We start from the raw sequence: 18,166 nt of genomic DNA, 5'->3' as shown, positions 1-18,166 counted from the left end.
ATGGAATGTTTTATAGAAGTTAAAGGATAACATCTAAGGCAAGGATGGAATGTTTTGTAGAGTTTAAAGGATGACATCTTTAGAGGCAAGGAAGGAATGTTTTATAGAGCTCATAGCATGACATCTTTAGAGGCAAGGATGGAATGTTTTTAAAGAAGTTAAAGGAGAACATCTAAGGCAAGGATGGGATGTTTTTATAGAGTTTAAAGGATGACATCTTTAGAGGCAAGGATGGAATGTTTTTAAAGAAGTTAAAGGAGAACATCTAAGGCAAGGATGGGATGTTTTTATAGAGTTTAAAGGATGACATCTTTAGAGGCAAGGATGGAATGTTTTTATAGAAGTTAAAGGAGAACATCTAAGGCATGGATGGAAGGTTTTATAGAGTTTAAAGGATGACATCATCTTTAGAGGCAAGGATGGGATGTTTTTATAGAGTTTAAAGGATGATATCTTCTAAGGCAAGGATGGAATGTTTTAAAAAGATTAATGGATGAAATCATCTAAGGCAAGGATGAAATGTTTTATAGAGCTTAAAGGATAACATCATCTTCTAAGTCAAGGATGGGATGTTTTTGTAGAGTTAAAAGGATGACATCATCTAAGGCAAGTAAAGAATGTTTCATAGAGTTTAAAGGATGACATGACATCATCCTCTGAGGCAAGGATGGAATGTTTTACATAATATAAAGGATGACATCATCTTTTAAGGCAAGGATGGGATGTTTTGTAGAGCTTGAAGGATGACATCATCTAAGGCAAGGATGGAACTTTTATATAATTTGAAGGATGACTTCTTTTAAGACAAGGATAGATTGTTTTATGGAGATTAAAGGAGGACATCATCTTCTGAGGCAGGGATGGGATGTTTTGTAGAGTTTGAAAGATTACATCATCTTCTGATGCAAGTATGGAAATTTTTTGAAGTGTTTAAAGGATGACATCATCTTTAGAGGAAAGGATGGAATGTTTTATAGAGTTTGAAGCATGACATCCTCTTCTAAGTCAAGCATGGAATGTTTTTGTGGAGTTTAAAGGATGACATCATCTTCTAAGGCAAGTATGGGCATGTGGCTGCTGTCTGCAAAGGACAATGAATTTGCAGAAGATGTGGGGAAAATGGATGTTAGGAGGATTATGAAGTGCCAGAAGAACAGGTGATGTCTTCTTTGTAATGGAAATAATTTTCCGGGGTCAGCAAAGTGTCGGTAAAGGATAAAGGAAGACAAAGTGAGTAAAGAGCAGAGAGTGGACTGTCATACGCTGGCGCTGTGAAGAGAGTGGAGGGAAGAAGAGAAAAAGTGGTGGAGCAAAGTCCAGATGTGAGTGAAAAACCTGGAGCTGTTCGCATTGACAAAAGACGTTTCTCGACTTTCATATCAATGGTGATTACCTGCACAGCAGACATTCAAGGGAAGATGAGAGGATCAAAATGGTGCTTGAAGCAGCCAGAATTTTTCTGAACATTGTTGACATCACAGGGGAGGAAATGGACCGGATAGAGTGGAGCTGAATGACACTGTAGGTCTGCAGCTGGACTGTCTTGTATGACTGAGGGAAGGAACTGCACACACTACGACGTAGGGAGAAGTATGAGGGGAAAGGGAATTCACTGGGTGGACAATGTAAATAGTAAAACATTGCAAAACACACATAATCCAGTAGGTGACGGTAATGCAACGCAGATGCAAACCGCCATAAAACTCCTAAACCAAGAAGAGGCGAAGAAGAAGTTACGCCCGCCCACCTCTCCCTGATTGGCTGAGGTAGCGACGCGACGTTTGAATTTGAGTCTGGTGTCTTCAGCGGTGAATCCGGTCCTCTGGTTTTAACGTAGTTAATAAAGAATTCCAGCGAAGACATAATCTATCTCCACAGGTACGTTATTAAACTCCTTTACTATTCTGTTAGAGTGTGAAAACGGCGGATTATGAGGTTTAAAATCATGAGCGAACGCCGAAATGTTCCTACCGAGTTAAAGAGACAGAGCCTTTAAAGTCCGTTTATTAAGTGACCGTGTTAACTGGCGACTTCTCTGAACGTTAGAGCTCCACATCAGTAACTCTGAAAATAACATGACCCTAACATTATTTTCCCTCTGACTCACTGTTGTTACACTAACATGATTAGCTTCTGTCCTGTTGTAGCAGGTAGCTGGTGTCATGGTTTAGTTAGTGACCGTGTTAACTGGCGACTTTTCTGAACGTTAGAGCTTCACATCAGTAACTCTGATGAAAATAACATGACCCAACATTATTTTCCCTCTGACTCACTGTTGTTACACTAACATGATTAGCTTCTGTCCTGTTGTAGCAGGTAGCTGGTGTCATGGTTTAGTTAGTGACTGTGTTAACTGGCGACTTCTCTGAACGTTAGAGCTCCACATCAGTAACTCTGATGAAAATAACATGACCCTAACATTATTTTCCCTCTGACTCACTGCTGTTACACTAACATGATTAGCTTCTGTCCTGTTGTAGCAGGTAGCTGGTGTCATGGTTTAGTTAGTGACCGTGTTAACTGGTGACTTCTCTGAACGTTAGAGCTCCACATCAGTAACTCTGATGAAGATAACATGACTCTAACATTATTTTCCCTCTGACTCACTGCTGTTACACTAACATGATTAGCTTCTGTCCTGTTGTAGCAGGTAGCTGGTGTCATGGTTTAGTTAGTGACCGTGTTAACTGGTGACTTCTCTGAACGTTAGAGCTCCACATCAGTAACTCTGATGAAGATAACATGACTCTAACATTATTTTCCCTCTGACTCACTGATGTTACACTAACATGATTAGCTTCTGTCCTGTTGTAGCAGGTAGCTGGTGTCATGGTTTAGTTAGTGACCGTGTTAACTGGCGACTTTTCTGAACGTTAGAGCTCCACATCAGTAGCTCTGATGAAGATAACATGACTCTAACATTATTTTCCCTCTGACTCACTGATGTTACACTAACATGATTAGCTTCTGTCCTGCTGTAGCAGGTAGCTGGTGTGTTCAGCCTTAAAACTGTTTCTGTTTCAGACGTTTACTGCAGAGTTTGGCGTCCAGAGTGTTTGGGAAATGCGTCATGATTCATCAGCCAGCCGCCGGAAAGGCAAAACCCCCCAACGCCGCCCCCCGGCACCGACACCGTCGACCTCCAAGACCCCGAGACGGAGGGAAGTGTCAGGTGAGGGGAGCGTGTCAGAGTTCACGACTGTCTGATAGAAGAATAACTCTAACAGGAAGTCTAAGAAGACATGGAAACACCAACACTGTTTCTGGACAAACCTGTTTCCAAAAAAGCTGGGACGCTGTGTGAGCTGTAAATAGAAACAGAAGACAGTGATGGTCAAATGTCATAAACACATTTTTGATTCACATTAGAACAGAAACAAAAACTCAGATGTTAAACTGAGACATTTTACCATTTCATGAAAATATTACATCATTTTGAATTTGATGGCAGCAACACATCTCAAAAAAGTAGGGACAGGGACATGTTTACCATTGTGTAGTATCCCCTCTTCTTTAACAACAGTCTGTAAACGTCTGGGAAGTGAGGAGGCCAGCTGATGGGAGAGGATTGTTGTCCCATTCTTGTCTGATGTAGGATTCTAGCTGCTCAGCAGTCCTGGGTCTTCTTTGCTGGGTGTTTCCTTCTCTGATGCTCCAAATGTTTTCTGGTGAAAGGTCTGGACTGCAGGCAGACCAGTTCAGGACCCAGACTCTTCTCCTGTGAAGCCATGCTGTTGTGATGGATGTGGTATGTGGTTTAGCATGGTCTTGCTGAAATAGTCTAGGCCTTCCCTGACAGAGTCGTTGTCTGGATGGGAGCATATGTAGCTCTAAAAGCTCTCTCTACTTTTCAGCATTGATAGTTCCTTTCCAGATGTTAGAGCTGCCCACGCCATAGGCACTAATGCAACCCCATACCATCAGAGATGCAGGCTTTAGACCTGAGCCAGGAGAACAAGCTGGATGCTCCCTCTCCTCTTTAGTCCACAGGACACGGCGTCTGTGGTTTCCTCTGACCACAGAACAGTTCTCCATGTTTCCTCAGTCCATGTTAAATGAGCTTTGGTCCAGAGAAGACGGCGCTGTTTCTGGATCCTGGTCACATATGGCTTCTTCTCTCCATCATCAGCTTTAACTGTCATTGGTGGATGGCACGGCCAACTGTGTTGACAGACGATGACTTCTGGAATGTTCCTGAGCCCATGCAGTGATTTCACTACAGAATCATGCCTGTTTTTAATGCAGTGGCCCCTGAGGGCCCCTTCAGCCTTGTCCCTTGCTCTCAGAGATTTCTCCAGATTCTCTGAATCTTTGATGATATTATGGACTGTGGATGGAGGGAGATTCAGAGTCTTCACTATTTTACGCTGAGGAACATTTTTCTGAATTTTTTCCACAATTTTTAGACTCAGTTTTTCTCAGATTGTTAAACCTCTGCCCATCTTTACTTCTGAGAGACTCTGCCTCTCTAAAATGCTCCTTTTATACACAGTCATGTGACTGACCTGATGATAATTAACCTTATTAGTGATAAAATGCTCCTCCAGCTGTCTTTCATTGGAACCACTTATTTTTCCAGCCTTTTGTTGCCCCGTCCCTACTTTTTTTGAGATGTTTTAGCTGATATCTACGACCTGTTTTCAAAAATACCTCCCCAGGTGTGTACTGTGCCATAGATTCTGGTCTCATCTCCTGATCAAACCCAGAGGGCTGAGGTCTTTATCTGTTTTGGTCTCTGTCGTTCAGGCCCGCCTCCCGTCTCTCCCAGGAAGAGACGTTTCAGACCAGGAACCAGAGCTCTGATGGAGATCAGGCGGTATCAGAAGAGCACCGAACTGCTGATCAGGAAGGCTCCATTCTCCCGTCTAGTGAGTCTGGACCTCAAACCTGTTCATTAATCCTCTAGACCTTAGACCTGCTCCTTGATCCTCTAGACCTTAGACCTGCTCCTTAATCCTCTAGACCTTAGACCTGCTCCTTGATCGTGTAGACCTTAGATCTGCTCCTTAATCCTCTAGACCTTAGATCTGCTCCTTAATCCTCTAGACCTTAGACCCGCTCCTTAATCCTCTAGACCTCAGACCCGCTCCTTAATCCTCTAGACCTTAGACCTGCTCCTTAATCCTCTAGACCTTAGACCTGCTCCTTGATCCTCTAGACCTTAGACCTGCTCCTTGATCCTCTAGACCTTAGACCTGCTCCTTAATCCTCTAGACCTTAGACCTGCTCCTTGATCGTGTAGACCTTAGATCTGCTCCTTAATCCTCTAGACCTTAGACCTGCTCCTTAATCCTCTAGACCTTAGACCTGCTCCTTGATCGTGTAGACCTTAGATCTGCTCCTTAATCCTCTAGACCTTAGACCTGCTCCTTAATCCTCTAGACCTTAGATCTGCTCCTTAATCCTCTAGACCTTAGACCTGCTCCTTAATCCTCTAGACCTTAGATCTGCTCCTTAATCCTCTAGACCTTAGACCTGCTCCTTGATCCTCTAGACCTTAGACCTGCTCCTTAATCCTCTAGACCTTAGATCTGCTCCTTAATCCTCTAGACCTTAGACCTGCTCCTTGATCCTCTAGACCTTAGACCTGCTCCTTAATCCTCTAGACCTTAGACCTGCTCCTTGATCGTGTAGACCTTAGATCTGCTCCTTAATCCTCTAGACCTTAGACCTGCTCCTTAATCCTCTAGACCTTAGATCTGCTCCTTAATCCTCTAGACCTTAGACCTGCTCCTTAATCCTCTAGACCTTAGACCTGCTCCTTAATCCTCTAGACCTTAGACCTGCTCCTTGATCGTGTAGACCTTAGATCTGCTCCTTAATCCTCTAGACCTTAGACCTGCTCCTTAATCCTCTAGACCTTAGACCTGCTCCTTAATCCTCTAGACCTTAGACCCGCTCCTTGAAGTGTAATCTTCTGTTCCTTCTTACCTGTTCAGGTGCGTGAGGTGTGTCAGAGTTTCTCCAGAGAAGCTCTGAGGTGGAATGTGTATGCTATGGCTGCCCTGCAGGAGGTGAGTACCGCTGCGGTCACATGACCATCATTTAGTCTAGTTTCAGAGAGGTGACAGGGACAGGCCTCGCCGTTTAGAATAAAACGCCTGGTGAAAACATGTTGAGTCTGTCCGTGTCAGCAGGTGTTTCCAGGTGATTACAGGTGATTTCAGGTGATTACAGGTGTCAGCAGGTGTTTCCAGGTGATTACAGGTGTTTCCAGGTGATTTCAGGTGCCAGCAGGTGTTTCCAGGTGATGTCTGCCCCGGTGCAGTAGCTCTGCTCTGCTGTTATTAAGACACTGATTAACTAAAGAGAGCTGAGAGGGACAGTAGAGCAACAGGTGAGAATAGTTAGTTCACTGAATGTGGATATTATTTATCGAGGTTAATGCCATTGATCTTGACAGTCCTGCTTATTTGTCTGAACACCGCTTTGTAGAGGATTCCTGCGGATCCTTGAAGAGTCTTAAAGAGTCCAAGTCCAGATAAATAGAGTTACTGAAGCTGAAAAGCTCTCGTCTTTCCTTCTGTATGATCGTTTGGTCTCTGCGTTGATAAAATATTTTGTGGAGCGGCCTTCAGACGGCCTTGTGGTTAGGTCACGCCCCGTGACGCCCTGGTTCAGGTCTGGCCTGTGGCTCCTTTCCCTTAGGTCTCTCCCCTCTCTCTCTCTCTCATCCCTGTTCCTGACCCTGTCCTCTAACTAAAGCCATAAAGACCAAAACAGATGAGATGAACTTCTCTGCCTTTTATCCGCTCATCTCTCTCTGTCTGCAGGCTACAGAGGCGTTCCTCGTCATGTTGTTCTCAGACTCCAACCTGTGTGCCATCCACGCCAAACGGGTGACCCTCTTCCCCCGAGACATCCAGCTGGCACGCCGGATCCGTGGAGTCGAGGACCTGTAGGACTATGACCAGACCAGACTGAGGACCAGAGAGCAGAGGGAGGCCTGGTCTGATGTTCCAGCTGTATTTTAAATATTCCTCTGAGTTTATGCCTGATGTTTTATCATAGAGGGGGGTACCAGGATTTTAAACATGTGAAAATGAGAACCACTCATTATTCTTCTGTAGTTCTACAGTAATAGAAGTCCTAGACGCCCAGTCTGAGGTATTTTATTGTTTTTCAATTTTATATAACCGATCCAAACTCCTGGTAACACTCTAAATTCTACCAACATGTTGCTGACCCACACACACCCGTGTATTTCTGCCTGTTTCTCCTCTGTTTAGAGTTTTTGGATTTTTTGATGGTTAAATCATTAAACTATCAGATTTAAAGATGTTCTATCAGACAACCTTAATCCTGGTTTATTGAGATGTTCAGATCTGATCTGATTTTATACTTGTGTTATGATTTTATTGTGCATTATTGATCACTGTGTTATTGATGAAATTAAATGTGTACATAATGTTATCATTCCTGTGAACTTATTTTGTTAATAAAATGGAAGATTTCTCATCTGTTGTGTGTTTTATTCCTGTTAAGACTCTGGCAAACCTTCAGTCTGACGTCAGACTAAATACGACCATGAAACACAGATATATTTATGAATTAGCATAAACAATCCTTAAATAGAATATGAATATTATATTTGGTAGCTAAGCGTGTAAAGATAAGGTTAAAGAACGGACTAGTAAAGTACAGTACTGTGAAAAGGTCAAACCTAATAACAGGTTGTTCCACGGTGGAGGAATGTTGTCCCACTCCTCTCTGCAGAATAGTTTTTATTAGGTTTCCAGCCTGTTTAAGGTCATGCCACAGCATCTCAGTCAGATCTAAGTCCAGACTTTGACTAGACCACTTCAGAACCTTCATTTAGTTTCTAGTCCAGTCAGAGGTGGACTTGCTGGTGTGTTTGGGATCATGGTCCTGCTCCATAACCCAAGTGTGCTTGAGCTTGAGGTCATGAACTGATGGTCGGACATTCTCCATCAGGATTTTCTGTTAGAGAGCAGAATTAATGGTTCTAGTGGTCCAGGTCCTGGTCCAGACCATCACACAACCACCACCATGTCTGACTGTTGGTCTGATGTTCTCCTGATGAAATGCTGGGTTAGTTTGACTCCAGATTTAACAGCTTTTCTCCATCAGGTTGTTATAAACACGCTTTTGAAGGATAACCCAACCCTGTGGGGTACTGGTTGGACTGGAATGACAACCAGGGTTCTAGACTGGACTGTATGCAAAAGGCAAGGATGGAATGTCATCCTTTGAAGATGATGTCATCACCTGCACAAAAAACATATAAAATTTCTGTACATGGTAAAGAAATAACATCCAATACCAGCGTGACTCAACCCTGCTCAACCAAAGAGCCAAACTGTTGAAAAATACAATTGCAAGAGCCACAATCTAAGTGGTGAAAAGTCGTGAAAAAATGGGTTAAAATGGCTATAAATTAAGTTTAAGCGAACAATAAAGGTCTAAAAGTGTGAAAAATTGGGATAATAAGTGGCAGAAGTGGGTGAAAAGTGACAAAAAAAGAAGTTACAGGTGGCAAAAATTGGCAAAAATTTGTGAAAGTGACAAAAATTGGGATAAGTGGCAGAAATGGGTGAGAAGTGACAAAAAACTAAGTTGCAGGTGGAAAAAATGGTCAAAAAGCAGCAAAAATAGGTGTAAATTGGCAAAAAAACAAAAAAAAAAAGGCATAAATTTGTGAAAGTGACAAAAACTGGGAGGCACAAACTGGTTAAAAAGAGCAAAACGGGATAAAAGTGGCAAAAAGAAGCAGCAAAAATTGATTAAAAGTGGCAAAAAAATGCAAATAAGGGCAATGGAAATATACAGACAAAAAATAAAGGTTGAAAATTAAGTTTGACAACTAAAGCCTTCTTTATTAGTGTGGGAAATAAACCGATCAATGTGACTTGCATTGGATAATTTCTGAAGCCATAGCTTCTCTGTTTTAAGATTTTCTGGGGTATAATATTTCGAATTAAGACATAAAGGAGCCACAAATCGTCATAAAAAGCCACGTTGAGTATCACTGTCCTATACTCTTTCGTGTTTTCATAGAACATGCCTTTTTTTAAACGTTTCCATCCCTGCTTTTAGAACATTTTGAACATAATTTGAAGTTTAAACTCTTAACCAGCCGTACAGTTATTACACTATTTCATTAAACCATTGTTTTGTTTGTTTTGTTTAGGTTTTGTTTTTTTGTTTTTTTTTTGTTGTTGTTGTTGTTGTTGTTGTTGTTGTTGTTGTTTTGTTATTTTTCGGCTGAAAACTCCCCTGACCCGCTACTGACTGGCAGAAAGATCAACCAATAGGCTTTCGCCTCCGTAACTCGCGCCTTCGTGCTAACCATTTGATTGGATGGTTTACTTCCGGCTATAAACCGATGCCGCGTTCATGTTATGGCTGAATTACCGTAATGTAGACATTTCACTCATTAAATAGTCCACAGATCAGACAGAGGGAACAGCATTATTGAAATAACAGGCAAATGTATACAGTTGTTTTCTAATGTCACTACAGAGTAGATTATCCTCTCATGGCTGACTCTTAAGGTTTATCTATAATGATGATGGTAGGGTTAGAAAGTTCTTTTGTCCCATGTTCCCTGAACTCAGCATCAGAGTCCCTCAGACCGTCCACTTCCCGGTGTGGATCAATAGCAGATATCGGTAAATTTTAGAGGATTTAGAGAATTTAACATGGATTTAGAGCTGATATTCTCCGCACATGAGCTGTAGCTGTAGATTTTAACCTTTATGGATGTTTTAGTTCTCTTTTCTGGTCAAGATAAACCATGTTTTCAGCCAACATGGAGACAAAAAGAGCCGAGATCCCCGCAGCTCTACTCGACGACCTCTGCAGGTAAAACTGTGTTTACGTCATAAATATCTTAAGTTTAATAGTTTTATCAACGATTTATTTAACCTATTAACAACTATAATACACCTCTGCGGGTAAAACTGTGTTTACATCATAAATATCTTAAGTTTCATAGTTTTATCAACGATTTTTTTAACCTATTAACAACTATAATACACCTCTGCAGGTAAAAGTGTGTTTATATTATAAATATCTAAAGTTTTATAGTTTTATCAACGATTTATTTAACCTATTAACAACTATAATACACCTCTGCAGGTAAAAGTGTGTTTACATCACAAATATCTGAGGTTTTATAGTTTTATCAACGATTTATTTAACCTATTAACAACTATTAAACACCTCTGCAGGTAAAACTACACAGTTATATCCAGGTTGTATTATTAAGAATTAATTTATTAAATATATGTTATGATTAAAAACATCTATTACACATGTGTGCAGGAACCACCGTATTTATACCAGATTTACCTTTTTATTTATAGAGTTGCTGATGTTTTTTATTTTTTTATAAACTATGACGAGCTTTTATACACCTCTGCCAGTAAAATAATTTTTATATCAGATATCTAGGGTTTTAGAGAGATTTTAATGATTTTAATAAAGTATAAACAGCTTTCATACATGTCTGCAGGTAAACAATATCCAACAATAAATATTAAACATCAAGGATTCATAGATTTATACTGATTTACTTTAAGTAGAATATGACTGTGAGTAGTTATGCATATACCATCATTATTTTTAATTGTATTAATGAATTATTTAAACTATAAAGTCACTATGACACATCTAGCATCAGTGGTTTTATTAGTATTAACCCTTTAATTAGACTATGAACAACTCTGACACATCTAACATGGATTATTTTATTTATTTAACTATAATGCAGAGTTACACTGATGTCTTTATCTGATTAATACTCTGATTAGACGATATACACATTGTACACAGATGTTAATGTTTAAGATCAACTCTTATGGTCCGACCCTTGGATTAGACTTCAGCTTTGGTGTGCATGATGCTGCTTCATTATTCCAGGTAGTTTTTACTCCATTTGTGTTCTATTTAAAGAGATTTTACACATTATGACCCTGTCTTTGTGGTTCAGCCGGTTCATCCTCCACATCCCCAGTGAGGAGAGAGACAACGCCATCAGAGTGTGTTTCCAGATCGAGCTCGCTCACTGGTTCTACCTCGACTTCTGCGTACAGAACACACCAGGAGCTCCACACTGTGGCATCAGAGACTTCGCCAAGGCTGATATCCTCCCCTCACAGCCACCTTTATTATCTGTTTTATTATGTTTTATACTCAGTGACGTACTGCTGATGTTTCTGCACATGCTCAGTGCTTTCCTCCTCTTTTACTGCCCTCATTTACCTCCACTAGTAAAGAAATGTCCTCTTATTAGAACAGCAGTGTGCCTCACGTTGGTTCAGCTCTGTCATCCTTAACGGCGTTGAACTTTTCCATCACTGTCCGTTCTTGCTGCCTCATGGAGAAGACGTACAGAAAGTTCTGGAACAGTGGAAGGAGTATAAGATGGGCGTCCCCACGTATGGAGCGATCATTCTGGACGAAACGCTGGAAAATGTGAGTTTAAAATCCTGATTCTGAGTAGGGCTGAACGATTTGGGAAAGTAATCTAATTGCGATTTTTTCATTCAACATTGTGATTGCAGTTTAACATGCGATCATTCTTTAGGTTCCTCATCTTATAAACCATTCTGTATTATAACACACAAAGCTATTTCCCCCAGAAATTTATATCCAATTACCCAAAATCTACAAATAAATGTTCAAATATTTTAAGGGTAGGGTTAGGTTAACTAAAAATAAAAAACCTGCCCCACCACCCAAAAAAATAAAATCAAATTCCCAAAACAATTCAAATAAGTTCCTCAAATTTTCATAAAAATACTTTTAAAAAATCAAAGGAACTTCTTAAAAATTTACAAATAAAGTTCTAAAATTTTCATGAAATTACCTAAAAGTTTCAAAGCTAATTCCCCCAGAAATTTGAATCAAATTTCCCCAAATTTACAAATAAATGTTAAAGATTTTCCATAAAAATACCTACAATTTTCTAAACAAATTTCCAAAGATATTCAAATTAAATTCCCAAAAATGTACAAATTCATTTGTCAATTTTTTCAAGAAGATACTTTAAACTTTCAGAGCAAATTTCCCCCTAAAATTCAAATCAAATTCCTAAAAATGTCAGAATAAATTTCTCAAATTTCAGCAGAAATATCAAAAAATTTCTAACCAAAAATCCTGTTAAAATTCAAATTAATCTAACAAAAATGTCTTACTGCAATTATTTTGTATTATATTGCAAATTTGATATGAATTGTAATGAAGGAGGTGATGATTTTATGGATTTCTTATTTTGAAGAAGACAAAAATATACAAAAACAAGGAAAGTAGGAACTTTTGTCAATTATTCTATAAAATATTGGCTTTTGAATGTTTGCATTATGTGTAGAGCAAAAAACCTCTGCTTAAAAAAATGTATAAAACTGGTATTTCAAAACACATTTCAGGTCAAAGAGATACTGCACCCTCTGCGGTTAAAAAATTGCAGTAGTTCACATTGTGATTTAATCTACATTAATTGCCCAGCCCTAATTCTGAGACATCCCTACTGCGATCAGGATGCTGTTTAATTTAACAATCATCCTCCAGATATCTGCTGCTTTACATCCATACTCTGCATGAACCATCAGAGAAGAGCTGGTAGCTCTATGTCCCTCCTCTGATTCTAACAACATCCATCCATCCTCTCTGAGGCTCTCTGACCCTGGACTGGGGTCTCTACATGCTGATAAGAATGAACGGGGGACAGCTGACCAAGCTAAGAGGCTAGCGGTGCCTCTTTAACAGCTTTTCTCCCTCATGTTGTCAAAGATGATTTCAAAGAACACTCTGAAATACTATTTAAACAATAAACCTATGGGCTACTGGTTAGACTGGAATGGCAACTGGGGGACTAGACTGGCCTGGGGCAAAAAGCAAGGATGGAATGTTTCATTTACTTTAAAAGAAGATGAGAGGCAGAGGAGAGAATGTTGGTGAAGCTGGGGATGTTGGGGGCTTTATTCCTCCATTTTTGCCAGTTCCTTCCATTTCCTGTCCCTGTAGTTTGTGAAATGGTTGAGGTGAAGCTGTAAAGCTAGTTCCCTTTTGGGTTCCCAAAGACATCCTTGATCTCTCTCTCTCTCTCTCCAGGTGTTGCTCGTCCAGGGTTACCTGGCCAAGTCAGGCTGGGGTTTTCCAAAAGGGAAGGTGAACGAGGACGAGGCTCCCCATGACTGTGCCGTTAGAGAGGTGAGTCACAGCTGATGTTTAACAGTGGGGTAAATGTTCTGGTTCTGGTTTGGGTTGACGAGTTAGGGTTCTGGTTCTGGTTAGTTCTTACTAAAGTGTCCAGGTGTTGTCCAGGTGTTGGAGGAGACAGGCTTCGACATAAAGAACCGGATCTGCAAAGACGTTTACATCGAGCAGAAGATCACAGATCAGCTGGTTCGTCTCTACATCATCCCTGGAGTCTCCAAAGACACTAAATTTAACCCCAAAACCAGGAAGGAGATCAGGGTACGTGCTTTCTGATTGGTCCACTTCCAGCTGGCTGCAGCTGCCCCAGACACTCACTGATGTGTTCCTGCTGTTGGGATGGATGTCCTCACTGTTGTCCCGTTATCATGTTGCCACATTCTCATGTCTGTTCTCATGTTTGTTCTCATGCCATTCTCATTTCTGTTCTCGTGCCGTGGTAGAACATTGAGTGGTTCCCCATAGAAAAGCTCCCGTGTCACAGGAACGACATGACCCCAAAGTCCAAACTGGGACTTGCTCCGAACAGGTTCTTCATGGCCATCCCGTTCATCAGGTAGGCATGTTTACATGATGTCAGTATTTATCAATGTGTTTATCATGATAACGTTCTATTTTAATGAATTATTGTCTGGATTAACTTCATGTTGACTGCAGGGACTCAGTGTCATCTTTAAAGTTTGAACGATAATGAGAGGCTGAGCTGACAGATGATATTAAAGATGTAATGGATGAAATAAATCAGACTTACTGATTAACCTGGTGGTTCTCTGTCTACAGACCGCTCAGAGACTGGATCAGCCGACTGAAAGGAGAGTCAACGGACAGTGACGACGACTTCAACAGCAACACTCCTAACAAACAGGCCGACAATGCTACACGGTAAATACACAACTACTACATGGTAAACACACAATGATCAGGTCACCATATAGATTGTGGGATTCATACTCTGGAGTTTTTTAAACTAGTGTACATCCAGGGAGTTTTGGTTCACTGTGGATCTTTAATTTGTTTGCTTACTACATTTTGAGCAATCACAGCGAGTCAATGGTCAGTTTCCTCTTCAGCCATAAACTCTGTTCTGTCTCCCAGGTCAAAGAGCCGTCGTCTGCCAGGAAGTGATGCGTTTCCTCTTGATGCATGGATGAAGAAGCAGCAGAAATCTCTGGGTCAGCTGAGCCAGTTTGAATTTAACCAGGTCAGAGAAAACACACCTGAATAGAAATATCCTGGATTATTGGGAGCTTTTCAATGTTTCTGACCTGTTGGCATCACCTCATGAATCATCAATGATCTATAATCAGTCATTAGGGGTGGAGGTAAAATGACATAAGCAAACATTTCCTTCATAAACTGCTACAGAAAAATAAAAAACGGTGCACGTCAATGACCAGAGTTCAGACAATGAAGTGTTTGTTTCTTCAGATCTTATGTAAATGAATATTTTTTTGTATATTACCCTGATTTGACCAAAAATGTCTCTAACATGAGATTATTCTGGTAATGACTACTACTGTGTAACAACAGGAAACAGCTGGAGTAGAAGGACATGTGCTTATGAAGTCACATGATTTTATTTTTCCACCAGAGCGTAGTGAGCTCCTGATAAAATCTTTTTATCACCTTATAATTCAAGTGGAAATTCAAATGTTTGATGTAATGTGGTTTACTTTATTTTAATTTAGTTTGATTTAATTTAATTTAATTTGATGTAATGTTGTCTAATTTTGTTCAGAATGCGACTGTAAAAGGTAACGGGAAGAAGGGCCAGGACTCGCCGTACCTGAAGAAAGGAGGCGGTGATAATGGTGCCAGCAGCCAGCAGCTCAAAAACATTATAGTGAGTAGAAAAGACAATATTGTCTCTCATTGGCCCATCCTAAACTCATCATCATGACATCACATGAAGACTTCTCACATTGCCTAGATACAAGGTGTAAACAAAAGCCTTACTCATGTAGCCTACCATATATGGACTAAAGCTGATATAGACTGATATTTCCAGCTGATATAGACTGATATTTGTAGCTGATATAGACTGATATTTACAGCTGATATAGACTGATATTTGTAGCTGATATAGACTGATATTTACAGCTGATATAGACTGATATTTGTAGCTGATATAGACTGATATTTACAGCTGATATAGACTGATATTTGTAGCTGATATAGACTGATATTTACAGCTGATATAGACTGATATTTACAGCTGATATAGACTGATATTTACAGCTGATATAGACTGATATTTACAGCTGATATAGACTGATATTTACAGCTGATGTAGACTGATATTTATGGCTGATATAGACTGATATTTGTAGCTGATAATGACTGATATTTACAGCTGATATAGACTGATATTTACAGCTGATGTAGACTGATATTTGTAGCTGATATAGACTGATATTTACAGCTGATATAGACTGATATTTACAGCTGATATAGACTGATATTTACAGCTGATAAAGACTGATATTTACAGCTGATATAGACTGATATTTACAGCTGATACAGACTGATATTTACAGCTGATATAGGCTGATATTTATAGCTGATATAGACTGATATTTACAGCTGATATAGACTGATAATTACAGCTGATGTAGACTGATATTTACAGCTGATATAGACTGATATTTACAGCTAATAAGGACTGATATTTACAGCTGATTTAGACTGATAATTACAGCTGATGTAGACTGATATTTACAGCTGATATAGGCTGATATTTAAAGCTGATGTAGATTGATATTTACAGCTGATATAGACTGATATTTACAGCTGATATAGGCTGATATTTACAGCTGATGTAGACTGATATTTACAGCTGATATAGACTGATATTTACAGCTAATATAGATTGATATTTACAGCTGATGTAGACTGATATTTACAGCTGATATAGACTGATATTTACAGCTAATATAGATTGATATTTACAGCTGATATAGGCTGATATTTACAGTTAATATAGACTGATATTTACAGCTGATATAGACTGATATTTACAGCTGATATAGACTGATATTTACAGCTGATATAGACTGATATTTACAGCTGATAAAGACTGATATTTACAGCTGATATAGACTGATATTTACAGCTGATATAGACTGATATTTACAGCTGATGTAGACTGTTATTTACAGCTGATGTAGACTGATATTTACAGCTGATGTAGACTGATATTTACAGCTGATGTAGACTGATATTTACAGCTGATATAGACTGATATTTACAGCTGATGTAGACTGTTATTTACAGCTGATGTAGACTGATATTTACAGCTGATGTAGACTGATATTAACAACTGATATAGACTGATATTTACAGCTGATATTGGTGGGTTTTTACAACTAAAATGTCAGCAGAGATGTTTAGATCCCTAGATATCAGGTTGATGATATTCTGCATCCCTAATTGAAGGAGAGCAGCTGCTCAGGGTCTCCTATAGAAGATTCCTGCTGCTGTAGCAGCTTACCTGAATATCCTTTTAACTGTTTACAGACAGTCTTTAGGAACAGAGAGCAAAAATTAAGTCATGTATTCAAGCAGATCTTGTCACTGATGTCTGAGAATATCAGACGGTTATTTCCTGTCCATCAAAGACGTTTCCTCTTCTCGTTTCTCTGCAGAAAGATGACCGACGACTTCAGCCCCGACGGCTGCAGGACAGCTTTGACAGAGGTGAGCTGGAGAAGACCTGTGGATCCTTCAGCCCTGTGTTTAAGGAGTAAAACTGTTAAAGGTGAATGTTAGAGTGAGTCTATGATTTTGTCTCCACAGACTTGTCTCCGTGCGGCTCCAGCAGTCAGCAGATTCTCTCTTCTAAGACTTTCCTCAACTTCAAGTTTGACAGAGACGCCATCATGAAGTGTTTCGACTACTGACACCGCTGATGGTCATTGTTAAAACACTTTAGATGCTCTTTACCTGGAGATACTGATGGATCAGGAGTCAGCCTCTGACTTCATAAAACCATCAGAGCTCTGTGAGCTCTGTCATGATCAGAATCATGGATTTATTCTTCTCTGCTGGTTTATTCTGGACTTTCTGCCTTTATTTGGAGGAGACAGGACAGAGGATTCAAGAGGAAATAAAGGAGAGAGTGAACAGCGCACAGCAGAGGAGCCTAACTGGAACGCCGGATTGTCGACGGGCCGTCTGCTCGGCTCTCAGACTGCAGGAGACGACGGGCTCAGTCCAACCTTTTTAACATTAAAATAACTTTTAAACATGTGAGGTTAATGTGAGAATAAAGCAGCAGTGATCTCTGACCTGGGCCAGGACAGAAGCGTTCATGTTTAAAGGGTTCTCATAGATTTAAACACGTGAAAGAAAGATCTGATAATTCACACCTTCAGCCTTAAACGTTAACATTTTCTCCTCAGATTTGACCCCACTTTTCCACGTCTGTGTGAACACTTCCCTCTGTGGATTTCTGCAGGGACAGACCCGTGTAGAGTCAGCAGAGAAAACATTTTAGACCCTATCCCATTGATGTGAGGTCTTTTCTCACAGTTCTGAGATCCTGATTCAGCACAAACGCATTCAGAGAATTTATGAGAAATAGAGAAGAAGACATCCAAACGCACATTTAAATGAGCTTTATTTAGCTCATAATTATGAGAATAAGATATATCACTATAAGAAAATATCTGTTTCTAGGTGATTTTGAGGCTTTTTGCCTCTAATGGATGGGGCAGCTGAAAGTCAGGGATTATGGGGAGAGGGAGTGGGGGAAGACCTGCCCCTCACATGATCCAGGTTTAGGATTCAAACCCATGACCCTGTTCCCTCAGTATCTGAGCTAGACTGAAAACATCTTTTAATGGAGAAAATATCACATCATCATCAGGAAATATCTCATAATTAGTCCGAATTTGCTCTTTCTTCTGAGAAAATGTCCTAAAATTAAGAGGAATAGCTTGTTAACAGGAAAGAGTGTCGCTTAATTGAGGAAATATCTGACGAG

General features: G+C 39.9%; 2 protein-coding genes across 3 annotated transcripts; both read left to right on the top strand.

Annotated features, from left to right (window-relative positions):
• Positions 1 to 1,768: 1,768 nt before the first annotated feature.
• On the top strand, positions 1,769 to 7,456 carry LOC121525421 (histone H3-like centromeric protein A). The gene is made up of 5 exons (XM_041811418.1): positions 1,769 to 1,878; positions 3,025 to 3,172; positions 4,747 to 4,868; positions 5,940 to 6,014; positions 6,774 to 7,456. Exons 2-5 carry the CDS (start codon positions 3,064 to 3,066, stop codon positions 6,900 to 6,902), a joined length of 435 nt encoding a protein of 144 aa, XP_041667352.1. The 5' UTR covers positions 1,769 to 1,878; positions 3,025 to 3,063; the 3' UTR covers positions 6,903 to 7,456.
• A 2,119-nt stretch (positions 7,457 to 9,575) lies between these two features.
• Positions 9,576 to 17,468, top strand: dcp2 (decapping mRNA 2). Of its 2 annotated transcripts, XM_041810053.1 has the most exons (12): positions 9,576 to 9,632; positions 9,733 to 9,825; positions 10,955 to 11,106; positions 11,312 to 11,439; positions 13,078 to 13,176; positions 13,291 to 13,443; positions 13,626 to 13,738; positions 13,963 to 14,064; positions 14,278 to 14,383; positions 14,921 to 15,025; positions 16,827 to 16,878; positions 16,978 to 17,468. In XM_041810053.1, the coding sequence occupies exons 2-12, from the start codon at positions 9,758 to 9,760 to the stop codon at positions 17,079 to 17,081; spliced, it is 1,182 nt and encodes a 393-aa protein (XP_041665987.1). In that variant the 5' UTR covers positions 9,576 to 9,632; positions 9,733 to 9,757; the 3' UTR covers positions 17,082 to 17,468. The 2 variants fall into 2 exon arrangements, with proteins under 2 accessions (XP_041665987.1, XP_041665986.1); XM_041810052.1 differs by having other exon boundaries at positions 9,588 to 9,825.
• The last annotated feature ends 698 nt before the right edge of the window (positions 17,469 to 18,166 follow it).

This window comes from Cheilinus undulatus, linkage group 17, assembly GCF_018320785.1.
Source record: "Cheilinus undulatus linkage group 17, ASM1832078v1, whole genome shotgun sequence".
In the NCBI taxonomy this organism is placed as follows: domain Eukaryota; kingdom Metazoa; phylum Chordata; class Actinopteri; order Labriformes; family Labridae; genus Cheilinus; species Cheilinus undulatus.
The sequence above is the reverse complement of the archived record's forward strand: the minus strand, read 5'-3'. Positions and strand labels throughout refer to the sequence as shown.